Source organism: Leopardus geoffroyi, chromosome C1 (genome assembly GCF_018350155.1).
Source record: "Leopardus geoffroyi isolate Oge1 chromosome C1, O.geoffroyi_Oge1_pat1.0, whole genome shotgun sequence".
Taxonomy (NCBI): Eukaryota; Metazoa; Chordata; class Mammalia; order Carnivora; family Felidae; genus Leopardus; species Leopardus geoffroyi.
Window position 1 is genome coordinate 217,695,918 of NC_059328.1, and position 21,026 is coordinate 217,716,943.

Here is a 21,026-nt window from a genome sequence, read left to right on the forward strand (position 1 = left end):
GGGCATGATGTAGCTGATATAAAATGAGGCCAATCTATGTGTGCTGATATAAAACAATACCCCACGTATTGAAAAGAGCAATGAGAAAAATATATGTCTGATATGTAATCATTTGTGTAAAAAAAGTGTGTAAAATTGTGTAAAAAATATCTACGTGTGAGTATACGTGCCTGTCTCCATGCGTTTCCTGCCACACACCCAAAGCAGGAGGGCTCCTGTGGAATTGGCAGGGACATACAAGGGGTCTGCTCGTGCAGAGCAGAGGGCATCTGTGAGTGGGGCAAAGCTCGCTGGGGGTGAAGGGGAGGAAGCCTCGTAGCTCTCAAGGAACCAAGCGGTAGAGCTGGTTGAGTCAAGCCACGGGGAACTCAAGTGCAAATCTAGCACCTTGAAAGATGGGAGGCCATAGTTTGGGAGAAGATGGTGTGACCAGGAGAGATCACGTCTCCGTGTGAACGTGCTGTGGGAAAGAGCAGGAGACACCGAGGACGGCAGTTAGGTCATCCTTACCAATTACTCTAAAGCTGGGCTGTTCAATACATTAGTCACACTAAATTAAGAGTGGGGTAAAAAATCCAGTTCCTCAATTGGACCAGCCACATTTCAAGCGCTTAATAGCCATGTGTGACTATCGGCCACTCCTGTAGGTGAGCACAGACCTCAACCACCATTTTGATCGCTGCGGGAAGTTCTATTGGATGGGGACTTCTGCCGTTCAATTATTGTTTTGTTTTGTTTTAAAGTTTATTTATTTTGAGAGAGAGAGAGAGAGAGAGAGAGAGAAACATAGAGGAGGTGCAGGAGGAGCTGAGAGAGGAGAGAGAGAATCCCAAGCAGACTCCACACTGTTGGCACGGAGGCAGAGCTGGATGTGGGGCCGAACTCACAAACCATGAAATCATGACCTGAGCCAAAGCCAAAAGTCAGATGCTTAACCGACTGAGCCACTCGGGTGGCCTTAGTCTTGTTCCCGTTTAGCATTTCTTCCTTCTTCATTCAGGCTTCCTCTTCTCCACATTGACCCAATGTTCCCACAATGCTTTTCTGCCGCCATTGGCCTGCCCAGATTCCTGTGCTTCCCAAGAGCAGCAGGCTGGGAGTGAGGAGAACTTTGGTCCCATTGTCCCAGATGTCTGCTGTGTGACCCTGGGCCCTAGTTTCCCCACCTTCAAAGTCAGAAGATGAAACTTGTGAATTTTAAACATCGTTTTTTTGTCTTTTTTAGCTTCAGCCACCAAATTACTGAGTCAGTTCAAAGAAAATGGTTTTTATTCAATTATTTAAAATACATTAATAGAGCAAAGACTTAATATATCAAAATATGTGCAAGATAATATACGGTATATACGGATTAATAAAAAGCTGGAGTGCTGGTGACAGACTCAAGGTACCTACCAGTTTGTCAAATCATTGGATTTTCTAAATATCACGTTTTAGTTTTGGTGACTGGTATTGATGAGCTGGAAAGATTGTGGAGTGTGTAATGAGTGGATTTCGGTTATACAGAAGCTTTACGTAGATTAAGAGACAGTTACAAGCTCTAGAAACAATTGCTATGGACGTTGAACTTGGTGTACAGCCTGCAAAGATCAGAGTGAATGCAGGGGCGGACGAACTTGCGGCGTTGGCCTGGGTCTTCTTCAGACAGGCGATGGTGAACCTTTTCCCTGGCAAGCCAGGACCACCTCCATCCCTGAGACACTCGAGGATGGTTCCTCAGAAAGGCATTACTTTTTCGTCTTCTCCTTTTTTCCTTTCTTTTGCTTCTTTTCTCCTTTCCCCTTTTCAGTGATCCCTCCTGTTAGTGCCAAGGCTCGCTTTTTACCCATAGGGGTTTTGGCATACCAGTCCTGAAATAAAACAGATTTATAGGAAAATATCAAAATGACACTCATGCACCGAAATATTCTTTTTTTTAAAGTTTATTCATTTTGAGAGAGTGTGTGAATGAGGGAGGGGCAGAGAGAGAGGGAGTGAGAGAATCCCAAGCGGGCTCTGAGCTGTCAGAGCAAAGCCCCACGCGGGGCTTGAACTCACAAACTGTGAGATCAGGACCTGAGCCGAACCCAAGAGTTGGGTGCTCAAATGACTGACTCCCCCACTCCCCCCCCCCAGATGCCTCCCAGGGGAATATTCCTAAAAACAGAGAAAAACTTGCTAAGAAGGAAGGGGCAAGCAGCTGTTAAACTTTGGGCATTTAATGTATATTTAATACAAATTCTTTCTCAGTGGGTTTTCCAACCTGTCTTTTAACTTCCACCTCAAGGAGTTAACGGTTTCAGAGAATCACAGACCAAATCTGACTAGCAGCCCTTCCCAATTAGTCTCCTATCTTTCTGGGGAGTCTTACCCTATCCTGAGGGCATGGGATTTCTTGGTCATGTGAATGGCCCTCCATGGTTCACACATGGCCACCAGAAGCTAGACTGCTGGCTATGTGGGGGCCACGGGGAGGCCACGTAGACGCGCCAAGGGGGACTGTTGAAAACATGGCAGAAATACTGGAGCCAACATGCCAACAAAGCGCCTTGTGGTTACAACTCGTCCTGAGAATGCATTTTCTCAACCTTCACTTTTCATTTGAAAGCTAAGAAACATTTTAGTTCATAAACTTTATAATAGTAATAGTATTTCACTGAGTGACTATCCTACAAGTGGTTTCTTAATTCTCCTATTAATGGACACGTAAGTGGTTTCCAACTTTTTGTGAGGAATGATGTTGACATGCACAATTTTTACATATCTCCTTGTAAACTTATGAGAAAACTCTGGAGAATATCCAGAGAAGTAGGCTTCCTGGGATGGTAGGGCACGAGCATCTTCAATTTTACTGAATATTTCTAAATTGTTCCCTGGAGTGGCTGTGAGGGGGAAGATAGCTCAGTCTTTGTAAGTCTTAATGTGTCTTTATTCCTTCCTGTCTCCTGGGTGCTAGTTTAGTTGGGGATAAATGTTGGGCCTACAGTTACTGTTCCTCAGCACTTTGCAGAAATGATCGTACTGTCTTCTGGTAGGGATTGCTGTTAAAGAGATGCCTGGCCTCTCCATTGTTGGCTTTTTATAGGCAACCCGGCATTTTTGAAGACTGGCTTATTGTCTTGTTCTTAGGTTCACAGTAATGTATGTGAGTGTGGATTCATTTTTATTTGTCCTGCAGTCACTTGGAGTTTGTTTTTAACCTAAGAATTCATGTCTTTAATTCCAGAAAATTTTCAGCAAGTATTTCTTTAAATCACTATTCCTCTGATATTTCTTTTATTCTCTTCCTCTAGAACTTCTGTTAGCTTGGGTGTCAATATCTTCAAGGTTCTTATTGCAGTTTATAGATTTTTATCTTTATGTTTTTCTGTGCTGCTTCCAGAGGGAGCATCCTCCAATCCATGAATGTGCTCTTTGACCATGTCTAGTCTAGAGTTCATACCTCTCTTACTTTTTTTTGGCCATTGAAGTTATATATTTTTAATTTTTTTCAAAGACTTTTATTTTTAAGTAATCTCTACACCCAATTTGGGGCTTGAACCCACAACCCCAAGATCAAGACTCACACGCTCCACTGACTGAGCCAGACAGGCAGCCCCATATTTTTTATATCTAAGCTTTCTTTTTGTGATTTTTCCCCCATTCTTATCTCTTATTCCATTTCTGCCTGTCTCTGTTTCAAAACTTTGTGTACATCTCTAATGGAAATGAGGCCTTCATTTATTATTTTGAACACCTGAATTGTATTAATTTAAACTCTTTGTCAAGTTGCACTAGATTTCCTCAAACGTTTTGGAATTTTTATTTTCAGGTTCATTTTGAGTAGGAGGCTCTGTTTTGGTTGTATTCATTGTATCTCCCTTATTTCTCCCTCTCTCACAGTGCTTCTACACAATTCTGTGAAGCCAAAATCCGGAAGCACGTCTTATAATGACGCTCCTCGGTGACGTCGCCAGACGTCGGAGGAAGGAGCAGCAGATATAGTCTCTTTTCGTTTCCGAGCCCTGATTTTTCTCTATGCTGCTTGCCTTGTCTGTGTGTTTGAGATTTATCTTTGTTTCTGTCTGGCACTTGGGGATTTTTCTCATCTTTCTTTTAGCTTTGGCTCTGTTTTCCATGTAAGGTGAGGTGGCCACGTATTCCAGGCGATGAACTCCTACTAATTTATTTACATACAGTATTGGGGCGTCTGGGTGGTTCAGTCGGTTAAGAATCTGACTCTTGATTTGGGGTCAGGGTTCATGAGATGAAGCCCGGTGTCGGGCTCTGTGCTGACAGCGTGGAACCTGCTTGGGATTCTCTCTCTCTCCCTCTCTCTCTGCCCTTCCCCAGCTTGATCTCTCTCTCCCTCTCTCTCTTCCCCCACCCTTGCTTGTGTGCTCTCTCTCTCTCTCAGAATAAATAAATAAACTTTATAAAAAAGAATATGGTCTTTGTCTTTGGCCTACGGTTTGAATTTCAGCTCTGCTCCTTTTTAGCTATGTGACTAGAAGCAAATCATTTTGACTTTTTTTTTTTTTCTGCTGTAGCAAATTACCACAAACTTAGTGATGTAAAACAAAGCATTTATTATCTTTCAGTCTTAAAGGTCAGAAGTCCAAAATGGGTCTCACTGGGCTAAAATCTAGGTGTCTGCAGGCTGCATTCCTTTCTGGAACACCAGGGGGAATCTATTCCCTTTCCCAAGACCACCTGCTGTCTTGGCTCGTGGCCCCTCCTTCATCTTCAAGCTGGCACCGCGGGGCTACTTGGAGTTCCAACGGATCCTTCCCAGGCTGCTGACTTTCTTGTTCTCTCTTCTGATTGCTTCTTCCACTTTGTATGATTACACTGGTCTCACCAGTAGAAGTCAGGATAATCTGGTTTAGGTTCAGCAGATTAACAACTTTACTCCACCTGCAACCTTAGCTCCCCTTTGCCGTGTAACCTACTGACAGGTTCTAGGGACTCAGATGTAGACGTCATTGCCAGGGGCACTATTCTGCTACCACAGAATGACTCTGTGATTCTATGACTCTCTATGACTCAATTTCCTCATTTGAAAACTGGAGGGATTATGAGGTCTAAATGAGTTAACAGAGTGCCTGGTACATAAGTAGTCACAAGTATTAGCTAACATTGTTAGGATTATTACTAATATGGTTTTAAAGTTTGTTTATTTCGAGAGAGACAGAGATAGCACGAGTAGGGGAGGGGCAGAGCGAGAGGGAAAGAGAGAGACTCCCAAGCAGGCTCTGCACTGTCAGCACAGAGCCCAATGCAGGACTTGAACCCACAAACCATGAGATCATGACCTGAACCGAAATCAAGAGCCAGATGCTTAACCGACTGAGCCACCCAGGTACCCCTAAGGTTATTAGGATTAGTACCATTATTATCCTTAAATATTTTTTCCATCATGTCCACGGGGTAGGGTATGATGTGTTTGGAGAATCGCCAAGACCTTAGTCTGACACGTCAGAAGCACTGTTAGGTCAAATTTCTCAGGGCAGTAATGATTGACTTGATCACCAGCAGCTACAGCCACAGCATCACGTTATTCAGCACTGTGACAGCGCCTGCCCATTTATCCATCTGTTCAATAAATTTGCCACTAAACGATTTCATTGGACCTCTAGTTGGGGCCTGGCACTGTCTCAAGCTCTTGAGCTATTGATAAGAAGCAGAAATTGAAGGGGCGAGGGGGCTAGTAGTAATGGTGGTAAAAAATGATTTCGTTTCCTCAAAAAAAAAAAATGAATAAAGTGATCAGATATGCCAAGAATGGAAGTGAAAAGCATATATGTTCTCATCCAGGTTATACAATGGTGGCGTACCCTTCTCTTGAATAAGTGTGATCACTTACAGTTACTGGACCTCAGGCACCTGTGACAGAAAAACGTCTACAAATCACTCCGGACAGTTAAAAAGCCAGCTAAGAGAAAGCATAGGTTCTGCTACCCTAAACCCAGCTCCTCAGAACAAGGAGGAAGGTGATTATTTCAGAAGGGCAAATAGAAATTGGGGATTTCAGAAGAGAACACGACGTATCACGTGCAGAGAATAAATATTTGCAATTAATTCTAACAAGGTGAAAACAGTTAACAAGAGCCTTGGTTCAAATCCTTGGCAGGAATTCCAGCTTGGAGTTGGAAATATTTCTTTTCAGTTTTGCAAACTATAGCTGCCAAATCTGGCTTGCTGCATGATTTTGCAATAAAGTTTTATTAGAACGCAGCCATGCCCATTTATTTACATACTGTGTGTGAACGCTTTTGTACTGTGATACAGGATTGAATACTTGTGACAGACACTGCAGGGCTCTCAAAGCTTAAAATATTTGCTATCTGGCCCTTCATAGAAACGTTTACCAATCCCTGCGCTGGATCATTATTTTGGCGATCAGTATTGTGACTATTTTCCACCTTGGACGGAAACGTTAGTGGCAAAGCAGGAGGGAATCATGGTTTTCAGAGTTGGTGGACAACTATTTTATTGCCAAGGGAAGTTTTCCTAATCTCAAGCAGGCTTCCAGACACAATAAGGCTTACGTGAGAATTCGGATTCTTTTTCCGATGATTGCAGGGCCAATGTTGCGGTGGGTATAATCGCACGGATATAATTTCCCTCTCTTGTTTTCCCAGTTGGCCAAGGAAACTGCCTCCCGGTCCAGAAAGTGGACACAACTATATTCACTTTGCTTAGGAGTGTGAGGTGTGCCCATTGGCCTGGGCACCCAGGACTCTAATGTTGACTTGCTTGCATAAGGCACAGAGTTCTCCACAACTTCCTTTCCTCCTGTAAAGCGGGGATTTGGAAGAGCTGGTTCTCAGTTTCCTCCAGATCTAAAAAATTCTATGAACGTCACAGAATGGGGTAAAATATGGGCTAAAACCAGCATGGGCTTGAGATGCGCCATTTAGGGAATAGTATTCTCTATGCACAACTTGTTCCGTTACATGAAATACAAAGGGCGCGACACATGTACGCATGGATGTGTGTGTATGCCTGAGAGTGTGTGTGCGTGTGTGCGAGTGTGTGTGTGTATGTTTAAATCCAGTGGTTTTGAAGTTGCTATTCAATTCTGCAATTCGGCTGTTAGCTTATAAGATCACAGACCACATTTTTTCCTAAAATTGGGAAGACACATGTTCACGGGCAAGACCGGAAAGAATGTGTGATCGAAACATTTCGAGTTTCCAAATTTCATTGTGTATGACACATTCATGAAACTCAGGAACCAGAGGGAGGAGGTCAAGTGACAGGTGTTTGTGGCTAAGACAGGGCCACATGGGCGTTCCATTTACCTTAAAGCTCTCTTCTTCCTCCTGGTACACCGGGCTCATCTTGGTTAGCGCTGCCATGAACTCCGCCGCCACGAGTGGTTTGTTATTTTGCCGGTGGATTCTGCGGTCCGTGAGCACGCCTTTAACCACCTGGACTATGTGTCCTTGGGTGAAGCCATCGGTGACCTTCGCCAGGCAACTAATATTCAAGGCATTAGTAATGATGCCTCCATTGCGTTGAATGATCTGTTTCCACAGAACTGTGGCGTCCAAGATGGCGGAAAAGACACAGAGAACCAGGGTCACCACAGAGAAAGCAGGATTTTCTAGTTCTTGGTACAAAGTGGCATCTCACCAAGAAAGGGATGCACAGGAGGAACACTTCATTGTATTTGTAATTCAAATGAGCAGGAAGCCATATAGCTAAATACTTTTTTTCCCCCTCTGAGTGATTTGCAACCATAAGACATACATATTGATGGCCCTGAGGTCCTAGATCCGCAAGACAAGGAAAAATTAAACCACATTCAGTATAGTTTTAGTGTGGTACCTTCCAAGATGCTCAAGATCTTCCAGAATTGGAAATTCAGATAAGGGTATATATGAGATCTCTGCTCATCGGAATATTACATTTTCCGAAGTGTCTGAATGAGTAGGAGCTTGACCTTTTTAAAAATTTTTTTAGTTACGAAGGCTTTGTACATTATTTTTATATGTGGAATTGGAATGCAGATTCCAATCTCCATTCGTCACCAGTGGGTTCAGTTCCCTCAGGGTGCAGTTTGACCTGTATTCTCTCCCCCAACCCCAATAGCTGTAAATGGGTAGAGGTTGACTGAAATGCCCCCGGTGGGTGCCCGGTTGTTCTCCAGGTTAGTGTAACCTGGGGAAATAGATTTCACTTAGAACATAGGGAGGGTGTGAAAATGAGTTATGAAATTACTCAACTTTAGATATAGACTGGACTCCCACACAGCATTTCAAATATTGTAACACTTAGAGTACTACATCCTTTCCACATTAGCTGTACCCAGTGAGGGAAGGTGACGCATTGCTAAGACCATGTGTCTCAGAAAGACTCTCAGTGCTGGAAAGATCTGGTCAAATGCCTCCCGAGCACTGTGACCTTCTTTGAGGAATATTCGAAATAGTTTTTTTAAAAAATGACCAATATTGGGTCCCCAGGTGGCTCAGTCGGTTAAGTGTCCAACTTTGGCTCAGGTCATAATCTCATGGTTCATTGGTTTGAGCCCTGTGTCAGGCTCTGTGCGGACAGCTCAGACCCTGGGGCCTGCTTGGGATTCTGTGTCTCCCTCTCTCTCTGCCTCTCCCCTACTCATGCTCTGTCTCTCTCTCTCTAAGATAAACATTAAAAAATGGAAAAAAAATGACCATTATTATATAATCTGAGCACTGTCAGATCTGGTAAATGACTCGCTCATCCAAATACATTGATCCAAAAACACTTGATAAAATGAAAAAGTCTAATTACTGTCCAGGAATAGAATGACCTTCAGCGTATCTATGAGTCACATCATAGAGTGGACTTTGGGTCATGAGTCCTTTTAACAATCCAACTCCATCGTCCTCTTTGGTGGCGAGGCAGGGGGGTCGTCTTTGGCTTTGGTGTCAGCTGAGTTGTTGGAAGGGGTGCATGTCCCCCTGGGGTCTGCAGAGTCTCCCAACTGTGCCAGGTTGGGTGTCATGGGCCATACGGACCACCAGATTGACCTAAAGCAACATCCAACCCTCTGGATCTACTCTCCTGCCTCCGTGGTGGGTTTGTTTGGGCTCTACTCCATCTTTGCTCGCCTGTAAAATGGGAGTCGATTTACTTCTCGGGCTGCTGTGAAAAATACATACAAGAATGTAGACAAAGCACTGTTGTAATATATGGTGGGCACTTTATTTTCTGTAGCTGTATTGCTGTTGTTGTTGTAATTATAACTATAATTATTATTTGTCATTCCATTTTGTACCAAAGTTTCCTAATGCTCATTAAAACGTCAATTATAAAAGATAGCATGAAATAAATACAGAACATGTCAAAGAATGTTTATGTAAAACACATCATAGCAGGTGAGGATTACCCTTAGCTAGATATAACTGAGGAAATGTTAGAAATCAGAAGATACGACCCATCGGAAAAATAAGAACAATGACCAGACGGCATCATCCCTTGGGATCTAGTGTGTCCCCTGTCCAGATTTATTAGAACATCGAAAAAAGGTGCGAACAGGTCGGGACGGTGACTCTGGAAGCTGAGGAGAGGGCATGCTTTATGCGGAGTCACAGGATAGAGCCCCTAAAGCTGAGGACCCAGTAGGTACCCCAGACTGGAAACTCAGACGGCTTCAGACTTGTGCACCCGGGCAAACTTCTTACCCGTGGCATGGAGCGGACCAGTCAGTAAGCAGTCGGTAAACGCAGAGGGTCTAGGATCCCAGAAACCAAACCCAGCTCTCATCCCTGCCACCCTGCTAGGCTATGACGGTCACAGCCTATCAACACGAGGGGCCTCTCCAAGTAAAGATTCTTCACAAACGGAGCAAACGACTACAATTACTCTGGCCCATTAAGTACACGTGAACGCACGACTGACTCTTTAAAACGTATGATACTTGATATTTATGTAGCGTTTTGGTCAAGGTACTCCCAAATTCACCAATCGTTGATTTCCCCCCGATGCTCACCATCTGTTAATGGAGGCACAGTAAGGGGACTCGGGAAGCAGTCGCAGCTACGGCAGGACATAGCCACAGCCTTCACAGGAGCCAGAGAACGGGAAGGAAAGAGGATCGGTTTGACTTCTCATATCGGATGGGCTAGACTTGCCTTTAAAAGAACGGCTTCCACTGCTGTTACAGAGCCACCAGCTGTGGGGCTAAGAGGGGAGTCAGATGCGGAGTAAGTCACAACCTGAGGGCCTCACTGAGATGGGAAGCCCACAGGGAGCACTGCAGCCACAGCTGCCGAGTGTCTGGCCCAGCAGGTGCAGGCAGAGAGGACAAGAACACAGCAGACACGGGGCTGGCCGTGGGTGTGGTGATGGGGGGGGGGGCAGACCAGTGGAGGAGCTCACTGAGGGCCGCTGAGGCGCTCCCCACACTGAGGTGCGCCCCAGACCGAGTGCCATATTTGCCTTCCTTCTCCTGGATGTGAAAGGCTCCTTGCTTCTTCAGATGCATCAACATCCTCTCTCCCTTCTTTAGGCTGAAAAGAATCTGGTCTCTGAATTCCCTTCTCTTTTTCTGACGTTCCACACGGATCCTACCCTGGCTCCCACCTGCGTGCCTGGGATGATGTGGTGTCTTAAAATTCATTGTTTAATTTGTGGTTTTACAAAAGCACAGGAAGGGATAACATGATTTGGATGAGCTTCTGGCCTCTGAAGACTAGACTGCCAGAAAAATGGGAAGACGTGGACTGGACCCATCTGACTAGACACTGGGTCTGGGGTGGGGGCCTGTGATGAATTGGGATATTAGTGAAACAGATCCCTGGGAAGAGAGGCCAGAGAGGAAGGCATTAGGAACGTGGGGAGAGGAGGCCCAGAGGGAATTCTGGGGACTAGTCAAGGCATTAATCAACCTTGCTGGTGGATTTTCTTTACAGACATTTAGAAGGAAACAGCTTGATTTGGAGAAAGAAGGTAGATACTGAATTCTACTTGGTAAACATTAAGGACTGTGTTTCCTCAAGCTGACCCACCCTGCCCTCCCCAACCCTGCCTAGAGGGATCTGAGAAGCAGGATCATGAATGTTCCCGAACACCTTCCACGCTCTGCTGCTGGTAGAGAGACGGCCAAACAGAGGCCCAAATTATAGATTTGCAGTCCACGCTTTATGGGCTGGAAGAGACCACTTTTTGATCACTGCAAAGACAGGAACAGTCTTTCTTTAAGATGGATGCCCCAGCCACCGGGGCTATGAAAACTTCAAGGTTACCAGAGGAAATGCCAGACAGCATTTATGATGTCAGCAAGAATGGCAGCCTGAACAAATCACCCACCATGGGAGAAATATGTGAGAAGCACGTGGTTTAGTGGACAGAGCCCCGGGCCTGAGAAAAGTCCTGCACGCAAGTTTATCATCTGCCCACAGGTGAGGGGATGCTTTCTCCTTCCTCCCCTGCGATGCCGCCACGGGGAGATTCAGATTGGAAACTGCAACGTGATCTGTGTCCTAACACATGCCTGGCGTTCCATCAAAAAAAAAAAACAAACCCACAACTGTCCTTGTTATAACACCAACAGCTTCATTTTTAAAAAGGGCCTATGGTTTTGTCAAACAGTAGAAACTATTCAATCCGAAGTCAAGAATAATGCTCTGGTGCCTTAAAATTAATAACACCCTACCTTATTCCATTCAAATGGCTTAAGATATATACCTACCATCCAAAAGTCTGTGGAATTGGGAGAGGAGATCTGACCAACCAGAATGAGAGCGGGAAAGTTCCGAGAAGGCCAGGAGGATGGGACGCTCTGTGCTGACTCACGTGCTGCTGGCACCCACCCCGTTGTGTGTGAGTCCTTCCAGGCAGGGCCACGCATCTCTGTGCCCTTGAACTTCACTGGGGCCACGGGAGTCATCCTGGCCGATGCAACACGAGTGAAACTACAGCTGGCCCTTCTGGGCCCCGTCCCTAAAATCTCCTGCGAGATACTCTCTAGTGTCTTCTCTATTTTCCTTTTGTGCTAGCTGAACGCGAAGGTCCCCGTGGAGGGCCTGGTGGCTCTAGAAGATGGAGATGCCACTAAGATGATGAAGAAAGAACCGAGACCAAAGTCCTCCTGTACTGGCTGAGAAGCTGGAAGTTTATACTGTGTGGGGGCTAGAAGGTCGTCCTTTAGCAGGTAACACGGGCCGGGAGCTTAAGACCAACCGGAAAGGCCTGCAGAGCCCCTGTGTTTTGGGGATGCTATAGTGACTGGGGAAGGACGAATGGAAACCAGGTTTGACCTGGTCCTTTTCATTACTTCTCTTGACGTTTAACTGTTACCATATAGCCGCTGCCTCGTCCCCACTACTACTCCACTGGGAGCAATTTCCTGCACATTCCATCACCATCGCCATCGCCACCGAACGTGCCCATGTGCCCACATTCTTGTCCATTCCATCACCACCACCACCTCTATACCAAATCTACTACTGTGCCCATCACTGCCACCACCATGAGCGGTAAAGATGACCCCTCAATGGGCCACACCGCATTATTCACACCCTTGTATAGTCCACTGCCCTTGAATCTGGGCTGGCCTGGGACTTCCTCTTGACCGGCAGAGTCTGGTGAAAGCGATCATGTGTGACTTCTGAGGCTGAGTCACGAGAATCCTTCCAGCTTCTGTCAGAACCTCTGGAAACGTTTGCTCTCAGGATGCTCTCTCTTGGGACCCAGCCACTGTGCTGTGCAAAGCCACATGGAAAGGCCAGGTGTATACCCTATCTGGTTGGCAGCCCCCGCTGAGCTCCCGGTCAACAGCCAGCATCGGCCCCAGTCACAGGAGTGAACGGCCGTAGCTGTCCAGCCCAGTTGAGTCTTCAGATGAAGTCCAAACTGACACCTGACTGCAACATCCCGACATATTTGAAGGAGAACCTTATGGCTGAGCCCGTGAACCCTCTGAACCATGGGATGGAATGATCTGTTGTCTTAAGCCACTAGGGCGGTTTGTTACACAGCAGTAGATAACAGAAAACACCAGCACCCCCACCATGGCCACTTGCTGCCCGGTCCTGTACTCCTTCTCCATAACCACGGCCACCATCTTTGTTCCCTTCGTGCCTGGCACCACCCATGCTCTCGCGGGGGGCTGGGACGGTGCTGTGTGTTCTGCCGTCCCCTCAGATAAGGGTCACGACAGTCCTGGAGACTAAACGGTCCTCTTTACAGACGAAACAGTGGGGGCTCAGGAGGTCAACTGAGCCGTCAAGGTCACCGGGCCATCCGGTGGCAGAGCTGGGACCCAGAACCGGGTCTCCTCAGAACTCGTATCCCGTGGCCCTTTACGGTTTCCCTGCACTGCCTCCGGGGACACTCGTTTCGTGTTATTCCCATTTAGAAATATATCTCAACACAAATAGATCTTGAATTTGTCTATTCAAGAGGAAAAAACTGAAAAAGCTCTTGTTAACGTCAATGGTTATTACAAGTAAGTCAACAGGCTCTTGGGCTAATACTCTGAGCCTGGAAAACTTAACAACAATCAATCTGTGGAAAGAATAATGCTCTCTGAGAAAGACGCCATCCCTGTGGGTCCAAGACGACCGGTGTTCATCTACCTGTTGAAAGAAAAGTTAGCACCCGCAAGGACTTCTGTCCCCTTCGGGGCCCAAAATAAGCATCCCTGGCCAGTTTCCTTTTGTCTTGGGTGAAAAGGACGAAGTTAACAACAGAAGAGACGTGCACGTCTTGCCCTTGTGACCAGGTGGTTTGTATCTACGGCCCAGGCTCTGTGGGCGTCCCAGGGCCCCTCCAGGGGCACCCACCTTCCGGTCAGGCCCCCACCCTGGCCCCGCCCGCCCCAGTCACGGTGCCTGGGAAGGGGCTGGAGGTACTTGCCGAATCTGGAAGCATAGTCTGGTCTGGGAACCAAAATAATTTTTTGGTAAACTTTGCAGAAGGATTGAAGTTCCGCATCGAAAGGCCGCTGTGTGGTCCCCATGATCAGAATCCTGTCATCCGGTTTCAGGAGTCTCAGGATTTTTGGAAGCTGCTTTTTCAGGCGTTTAGGTTCCATCTGGGAGAAGGGGAGAGAGGGGGAAATGAGGCCACGCGCAGAGACAGAATCCAGGACGGGAGGACACTCACTCTCGGAAGCACCGTGGCAAGCGTGGGTCACAGCGGCCTCAAGGCCCCGATTACACGATGCTCCGAGTTGGTACTGAGCCCAGGCCGTGATGCTTTTCCTGGCCTGGGTGGTTTGAATCCAGACCCTTCCTTTCCTCCACATCTGGCATTGGGACTTGGAAAGGGGGCAGGAAGGAAGCACCTGACCGATCTTTCTAGCCCCTTGACCCCCAGAATGGGACGCAGGGCCAATGTGCAAACGGAAGGAAGCTGGCTGGTGCCGGGACTGCCGGCAGTGACGCGCGTCCCTCCGAGCGGTTCTGAGGGTGAACCCGAGACCGCCTTCACCGGCGGCTCGGACGGCGAGCCACCGCAGGTCTGGATCTCACGTCTGAAAGACACCTGGTTACAGAAGAGTGTGAAACTTCTCTGAAGCAGTTTGGAAAGGGTTTGAACCTGCATCATTTTAGTAAAGTCCCAGCAGTAATGAGGGAGAGGAGCAGGACGCGAGGGACCCCAGGGAGGAGGACTTCAGCTGTGGGGGTCAGATTTGGCCACGTCGCCATGGCAACGCACCAGCTTTCAATCAGCCCCCACCGCACAGCCACACGAGGAGGGAGGAGGAGGACGACGCTTGGGGTGATGGAGACGGCGTCCGCGGGGGAGCCCCGGGCACGGTCTCGGCCACTTTCGTTCTCCCTTGGCGAGGGGTGCCGGAGCCAATGAGACCCTGAAAGCTGAGTGGGAGCGAAAGAAGCCCCCACGTGGCTTTCCTGGAGCAGAGCAGACCCCAGCTCTCGCTGGGAGCACCTAGGAGAGAGCGGGCCTGTGCGTCCCTGCGTGTCCCCGTGCAGCCCAGCCCAGAGACAGCCCTGCAGACAGGGAGGGCCAGTAACACCTGGGGGAGAGCAGGTGTCTGATAAATCCTGCTCTCAGGAATGAAAGTGAACGGCAGGGTATTGGAGCCACAGCTGGCTGATAGCGTTGGGTATGGTTTGCGGGGCCTCTGGGACAGGGACACTCATGTGCTATGGTGCCCTGCTCCCCAGGAGGCTCTTGGTGGGCCCGGCAGAGCTGGGAGTCAGGGGCGGGCCCACCATCCGCTGTGCACAGGGGAGGGGGAGTCAGGTGCGACCGAGTGCCGTGGAGGGCAGGGGTGCCCAGAGGAGAGGGGTGGGAGAGGAGTCCTTCCAGGCAAGGGCAAGGGGCTCCCCGGGGGCGCTGCACAGGGTTCTTCTGAAGCCCACGGGTGTCCTCTGTGCGTCGTGGGGCTGTTGGCCATGCAGTGCCCACAGCGGTGGTTGCTTTTGGTAGTGAGAAGGCCAGGTTCCATGTCTGGACTGACAAGGTGCAGGAGGGAGACGGTGGGAAAAGGCAGGAGCCTAGAGGCCACGGGGCCATTAGGAGGAAAGACTGGTAGGAAGTTGCATGAACTTGGGGAGCTCTGGTCCCAACCAGGCTTGAGACTTGAGGCCTCCGTTGGTGTCCAAGGACAAGGCAGGGAGCTGGTCTTCTCCAACATTGACCCTGGACTCAGAACTTCTGCATCCAGGCTGGTTACGTGTCTTCCAGCTGAGTAATCCCAGGAAGGAGCAGCTCGTGAGAGCTTACTGTGTTCTAGGTACTTCTCTCTGCTCAGCATGGACTTCTCCATATGGTTCTCCCTACCTCTCCAGGAGGGGACAGTCCTCGAGACCCTGGGCCCAGAGAGGCTGTGTGACCTCCTCAGTCCCAGAGTTGATGAGCAGGACCCCGACTTCCAGACTGGCACTCCTCCCTCTGCTCTGCTGGGGTCCCCTTCCTCCCAGAGGGGACGTGCTGGGGGCTCGGGTGTCCCCCAAGTCTCCTTCCTGGGGAAAGGGCCTATCCCACTTGAGGGCTGCAAAGGAGACCTAAAATATATGTTTATTATTATTATATTGTATTATTAGGTTTAGATCATTATTATGATATATCCACATCAGCTTTATTAAGGTACAATTCACATACTCTACAATTTATCTATTTAAACTGTATAATTTAGTGGTTTTTAGTACATTCATAGAGTTGCGCAAATATTGTCACCGTCAATTTTAGGACATTTTCATCAGGCCCAAAAGGCTGTACCCAGGATTGGGCAAGAGGATATCTACTTTCTGTCTCTACAGATTTGTATATTCTGGATATTCTACATAAGTAGACTCATACAATATGTGGGGTGTGTGTGTGTGTGTGTGTGTGTATGTGTCCGTGGCTTCTTTCATTCTGCATATTTTGGGGGTTCCCCCATGTTGTGGCATGCGTTAATACTTCATTTTGATTACTGAACGATAGCCATTGTCCGGAAAGGCCAGATTTTATTTATCCATTCATCAGTTGATGGGTATTTGGGTTGTTTCCACTTTTCGACTACTGTGAACAGTGCCACTGTGAACATTTCTCTTGGGCACACACAGGAATTGAGTTGCCAGATCATATAGTTACTCTATGTGTAACGTTTTGAAGAAATGTCAGACTATTTTCCAAAGTGGCTGTGCCATTTTATAGTCCCAGAAGCAGAGTATAATGTTTCCAATTCCCTATATGCCCTTGTGAGCACTTGTTGTTATGTATTTTTCTTTTCGCTTTCTTTTTCCTTTTTTAATTTTTTTAAAAAATAGTTTTTAAGTTTTATTTATTTATTTTGAGAGACGCAGAGACAGTGCCAGCGGGGGAGGGGCAGAGAGAGAGGGAGAGAGAGAATCTCAAGCAGACTCCGCACCGTCAGTGCAGAGCCCCATGCGGGGCCTGAACTCATGAAATCACGAGATCATGACCTGAGCCGAAACTGAGAGTCGGACGCTTAACCGACTGAGCCACCCAGATGCCCCTCTTTCTCCTTTTTTTTTTTTTTTTTAAATTATGTATCCTATCCTAATGGATGTGAAAGGGTATCTCATTGTGGTTTTGATTTGTATTTTTCTGATGGCTGATGATGTTCAGCATCTCTTCGTGTGTTTATCTTCTTTGGAAAAATGCCTACTCGGATCCTTTGCCCACTTTTTACATTGGATTATTTGTCTTTTTATTATCGAGTTGTAAGAGTTCTTTATATGTTGCGGGTACAAGTCCCTTATCAGATAGATTCATGATTTGCAAGTACTTTCTTCCATTCTGTGGGTCGTCTTTCCTGATGACGTCCTTTACAGCAAAAAGGTTTTTAGTTTCGATGAGGGGCAGCTTATTTTTCCTTTTGTTGTTTGTGCTTTCGGTGTCATAGCTAAGATATCATTGCTTTATTTAAGGTCACACAGATTTGTGCTTCTATTTTCTTCTAAGGGTTTTGGAGCTTTAGTTTTTACCTGTAGGTCTTTGATGCATTATGGGTTGATTTTTGAATCCTGTGTAAGGTAGGAGGTCCAGCTTTATTCTTTTGCAGGTGGTTATCCAATTGTCCCAGTGCCATGTTTTGAAAATATTATACTTTCTTCATTGAATTGTTTTGGTACCTTTGTCAAATTGAAACTGGGAAGTGTTGAGTACTCCAACTCTGTTCTTTTTCAAGATTGTTTTGGCTATTTAAGGTCCCTCGAATTTCCTTCTGGATTTTAGGGTTAGCTTGTCAATTTCTGCCGATAAGCCCGATGGCATCTGGATGGGAATTGTGTTGAATCTGCAGGTAGTTTGGGAAATCTTGCCATCTCAACAATATTAAGTTTTTCGGCCCCTGAGGCTGATGTATCTTTCCTTTTATCTAGGTCTCCTTTAACTTTTTTCAACAATGCTTTTGGAGTTTTCAGAGTAGAAATCTTGTACTTCCTTTGCTAAATGTATTCCCAAACATTGTTTTGGATGCTATTATAAATGGTTGTTTCTTAATTTCGTTGCACGTGTATGGAAGTAAGTTGCTTTTTGTACGTTGATCTTGTATCTTGCAAGCTTGTTGGACATGTTTATTAGCCCTAATGCTTTCTTTGTGGATTCCTTAGAATTTTCTCTATATAAGAGCATGCCATCAGCACATAGAGATAGGTTTATTTCTTCTTTTCCAATATGAATGCCTTTTATTTCATTCCTCCCCCCCCCCCCCCCCCCCCACCAACTGCCCTGGCGAGAACCTCCAGTAAAATGCTGGAGAGAAGAGGTGACATTAAGCGAAAAGCCAAAAGTACGACATGACCTGTGGAGGTTAGTATGTGCCCTTTATCATGTGAGGAAGTTCCCTTCACTTTCTATGTCGCTGAGTCTTTTATCACGAAGGGGTGCTGGGTTTTGTCAAAAGCTTCTTCTGAACGTATTGGGATGATGTGATTTTTGTCTTTTCTTCCGATGATGCGGCATATTACACAAACTGATTTTTGGATGTTAAACCCAGGGTAAATCCCACTCGGTCATGGCGTGTAATCCTTTTTCTATGTTCTTGGTTTCAGTTTAGAGGGGACTTTTTGTAAAGTAATTCACAGCAGAAGAGGAGATGGAATTTTTATGGCAAAATGAATCCCGTAGGCTGGGCCTGAGGCCAGACCACCAGGCATCTTCCTGTCATTTCCTCCTGCGCCCACAGGAATCCAGAGCCTCGACCAGGAGGAAGCAACGGCCCTGTGTGATTCCACCCAGGAGAACAGAGGAGCTTAAAAGAGGGGAAAGCACAAGACAGGCATGATGGAATGAGACTTCCTGGAATCGTAGAAATGGCGCTCTGACCATGAGGATGAAGACCCGCTCATAAAGGGGCTGCTCCTTAAACCCCACCCCAGGTCTTTGCAGAAACCTGTCATCTCTCAGACCCAGCCTCCGGGCTGGCCTGGGACAGGGAGGGGTGTTTGTTGGGCCTTTACTTTGATACTGAACCAGGCGGGTCTACGGCCATGCCATCCTGAGCACGCCCGATCTCATCTGATACTGAACCAGGCGGGTCTACGGCCATGCCATCCTGAGCACGCCCGATCTCATCTGACACTGAACCAGGCTGTGCACCAACCCCCCAACCCCCCCCGCCCCCCACAAAAGCCCAAGGAAGAAACTCCATAATAACAGGCAGATAATATAGTAAATGGTTAAGTGCACAGATTTTGGTTCGACATATTTGATTGCAGTTTTGGCTCTGCTCTTGACAGTCGTGTGTCCTTGAGCAGGGTGCTCAGTTTCTCTGAGCTGTAGTCCCTACGTCTGAGAAATGGGGGAAATCAGAGAGCCTAACTTACTGGGATGCTGTGAAGATTGCATGGCATAATGCGTCTGTCTGACAAAGTGCTTGTTAAGGGATGATTTGTGTTTTCTTCTGAAATCCAAGTGCTGGTGGGAGACAATGCCATGTCCACTCTGTTGAGGAGCAAGGTTTTTAAAGGGAAAAGACAGAAAAACTGGGGCCTTTACAGTTTGGAGGAGCCTAGCAATTTGCCAATAGAGCTCAAAATGACTGTGTAAAAAGCTCCCATCAGTTTCCATTATATTAGATGATAAGTCTTCCTCTGCTCAGCCCTGAGAAACTGCCTTCTGGGCCCCATGCCACTGAAGAAAGCTCTCTGCTGAGATTCTGGAAGGAGAGACCTCATAGGAATATCTACACCCGTGCCAGGAAATAATCCAAAGTGCTTAGATGAGGCTTGGAGAGTTTGGTGATATACGGGGTTCATTTTACCAGAATGAATCCAAAGCCCTCTTATGAAGAGTGGTTATATTAAATAAAACCAACTTTTTGAAAATACAGGAGCAGCAGTTTGGGAACGGGAAGGGGGGAGGAGAGTTTGGACAGGCTTTGCAGCCCTGTGGAGGTTTCCCATGGGTGTTTGCATCTGGGCACTGGGGAGACCATGGGCTGGGAGACAGTCATTGGCTTGGGTGTGGTTTTTCAAGCCATGAGACGGTGCCCAAGGAGGGCCAGTAGAGAGAAATGGGCCATGGGCCTGGGGTAGAAACTCAAGGAGACACAGAAGGCACAGGAGGAGGAGATACAGAAAAGGTGTTGGTGGAGTATGAGGAGGCCAGGGCTATGGAAGCCAAGGGAAGAGAGAGTTTTACAAAATGGTGGAATGTAGCCATCTTGAACATGGCATAAAGGGAGAGCAAGGGGACCAAAGTGTGTGTTGGCAAAATGGATGTCAAAGAAGAACTTTTTGAGAGCAGTTTCTGCGGAATTGGAAGGCAGCAAACAGACGAAGGCGGGTTGAGGAGTAAGTGGGGATGGTGAGAATAGACCGGTCTTTTGAGAAGCTTGATGGAGAATAAAGTGGGTGGCAGGGGGTGACTGGGATGTAGGTGGTGCATGTGGGAGCTGCCCAAAGGCTGGTGGAAGGAAGACTGATCCCAGGGCCCCAGTGAAGCTGGAGACTGCCACTCTGTGGGGAAGAGGCGTGCTTGTGTGGTCTGAGCCCATCCCCAGCAGCCTAGTTGCCATGGTGATGGCAGTGCCGTCCGCCTGTTCTGAGGCAGATGATATTGCTACCTGCGTGTCCTGAAATGGCAGGGACACCTGAACTTAATTAGCCTGTTTGGATAACAAATGTTGTTCCTGGGCCGCATCCAGAGTGACATCCTCGCTGATGGTGAGGTGTCGTCCCATTAGGAGCGGATGAAAATGAAAGGCAAGTCCGTTCAATCAGCACTCCCTTGCACTCGGGCCACCCCTGTTCCAGTTCAGAGGCCTGTCCATTATGCACGAGACCCTGGCGCTCATCCATCACGCCAGCCAACATCCCCACGGTCACCTGGCAACCTCCGCAGCCACCGCCTCTACGGCCGGTCCCGCCAGCCCCCACACAACTGTGTTATTGTGGGCAATTTCAAATCAGTGCTTAGCATCCGCACAGCAATTTCCATTTGCTTTTCTGCAGTCAGCTCCACAAAGCCACACGGCCGCCAGCTCCAACAAAGCAAGAGATTCCCTCATGGAGGCCTCTTGCGACGTCGGGAAGGCTGCTAGACGAAGTAACGAAGGCTAATGGTGCAGAAAATGCAGCCACAGCCTGTCTTGCCTCATTCTTAACGCCTTCGTCGCATCCACAGACACCCGACTGGCTGTGTTGGGCCGCAGA

The 21,026-nt window shown here is 47.4% G+C and overlaps 1 protein-coding gene across 1 annotated transcript in view; it reads right to left on the reverse strand.

Moving 5' to 3' along the window:
• Positions 1–1,251: 1,251 nt before the first annotated feature.
• The window catches only part of IQCA1 (IQ motif containing with AAA domain 1), a 159,131-nt gene continuing 139,356 nt past the window's right edge, over positions 1,252–21,026 (reverse strand). Inside the window, exons 17-19 of the mRNA XM_045481838.1 lie at positions 13,807–13,984; positions 7,266–7,504; positions 1,252–1,850 (exon numbers count right to left, since the gene is read on the reverse strand). Coding sequence (XP_045337794.1) covers positions 1,728–1,850; positions 7,266–7,504; positions 13,807–13,984 — 540 coding nt within the window. The 3' untranslated portion in view covers positions 1,252–1,727. The remainder of the gene's footprint in view (positions 1,851–7,265; positions 7,505–13,806; positions 13,985–21,026) is intronic.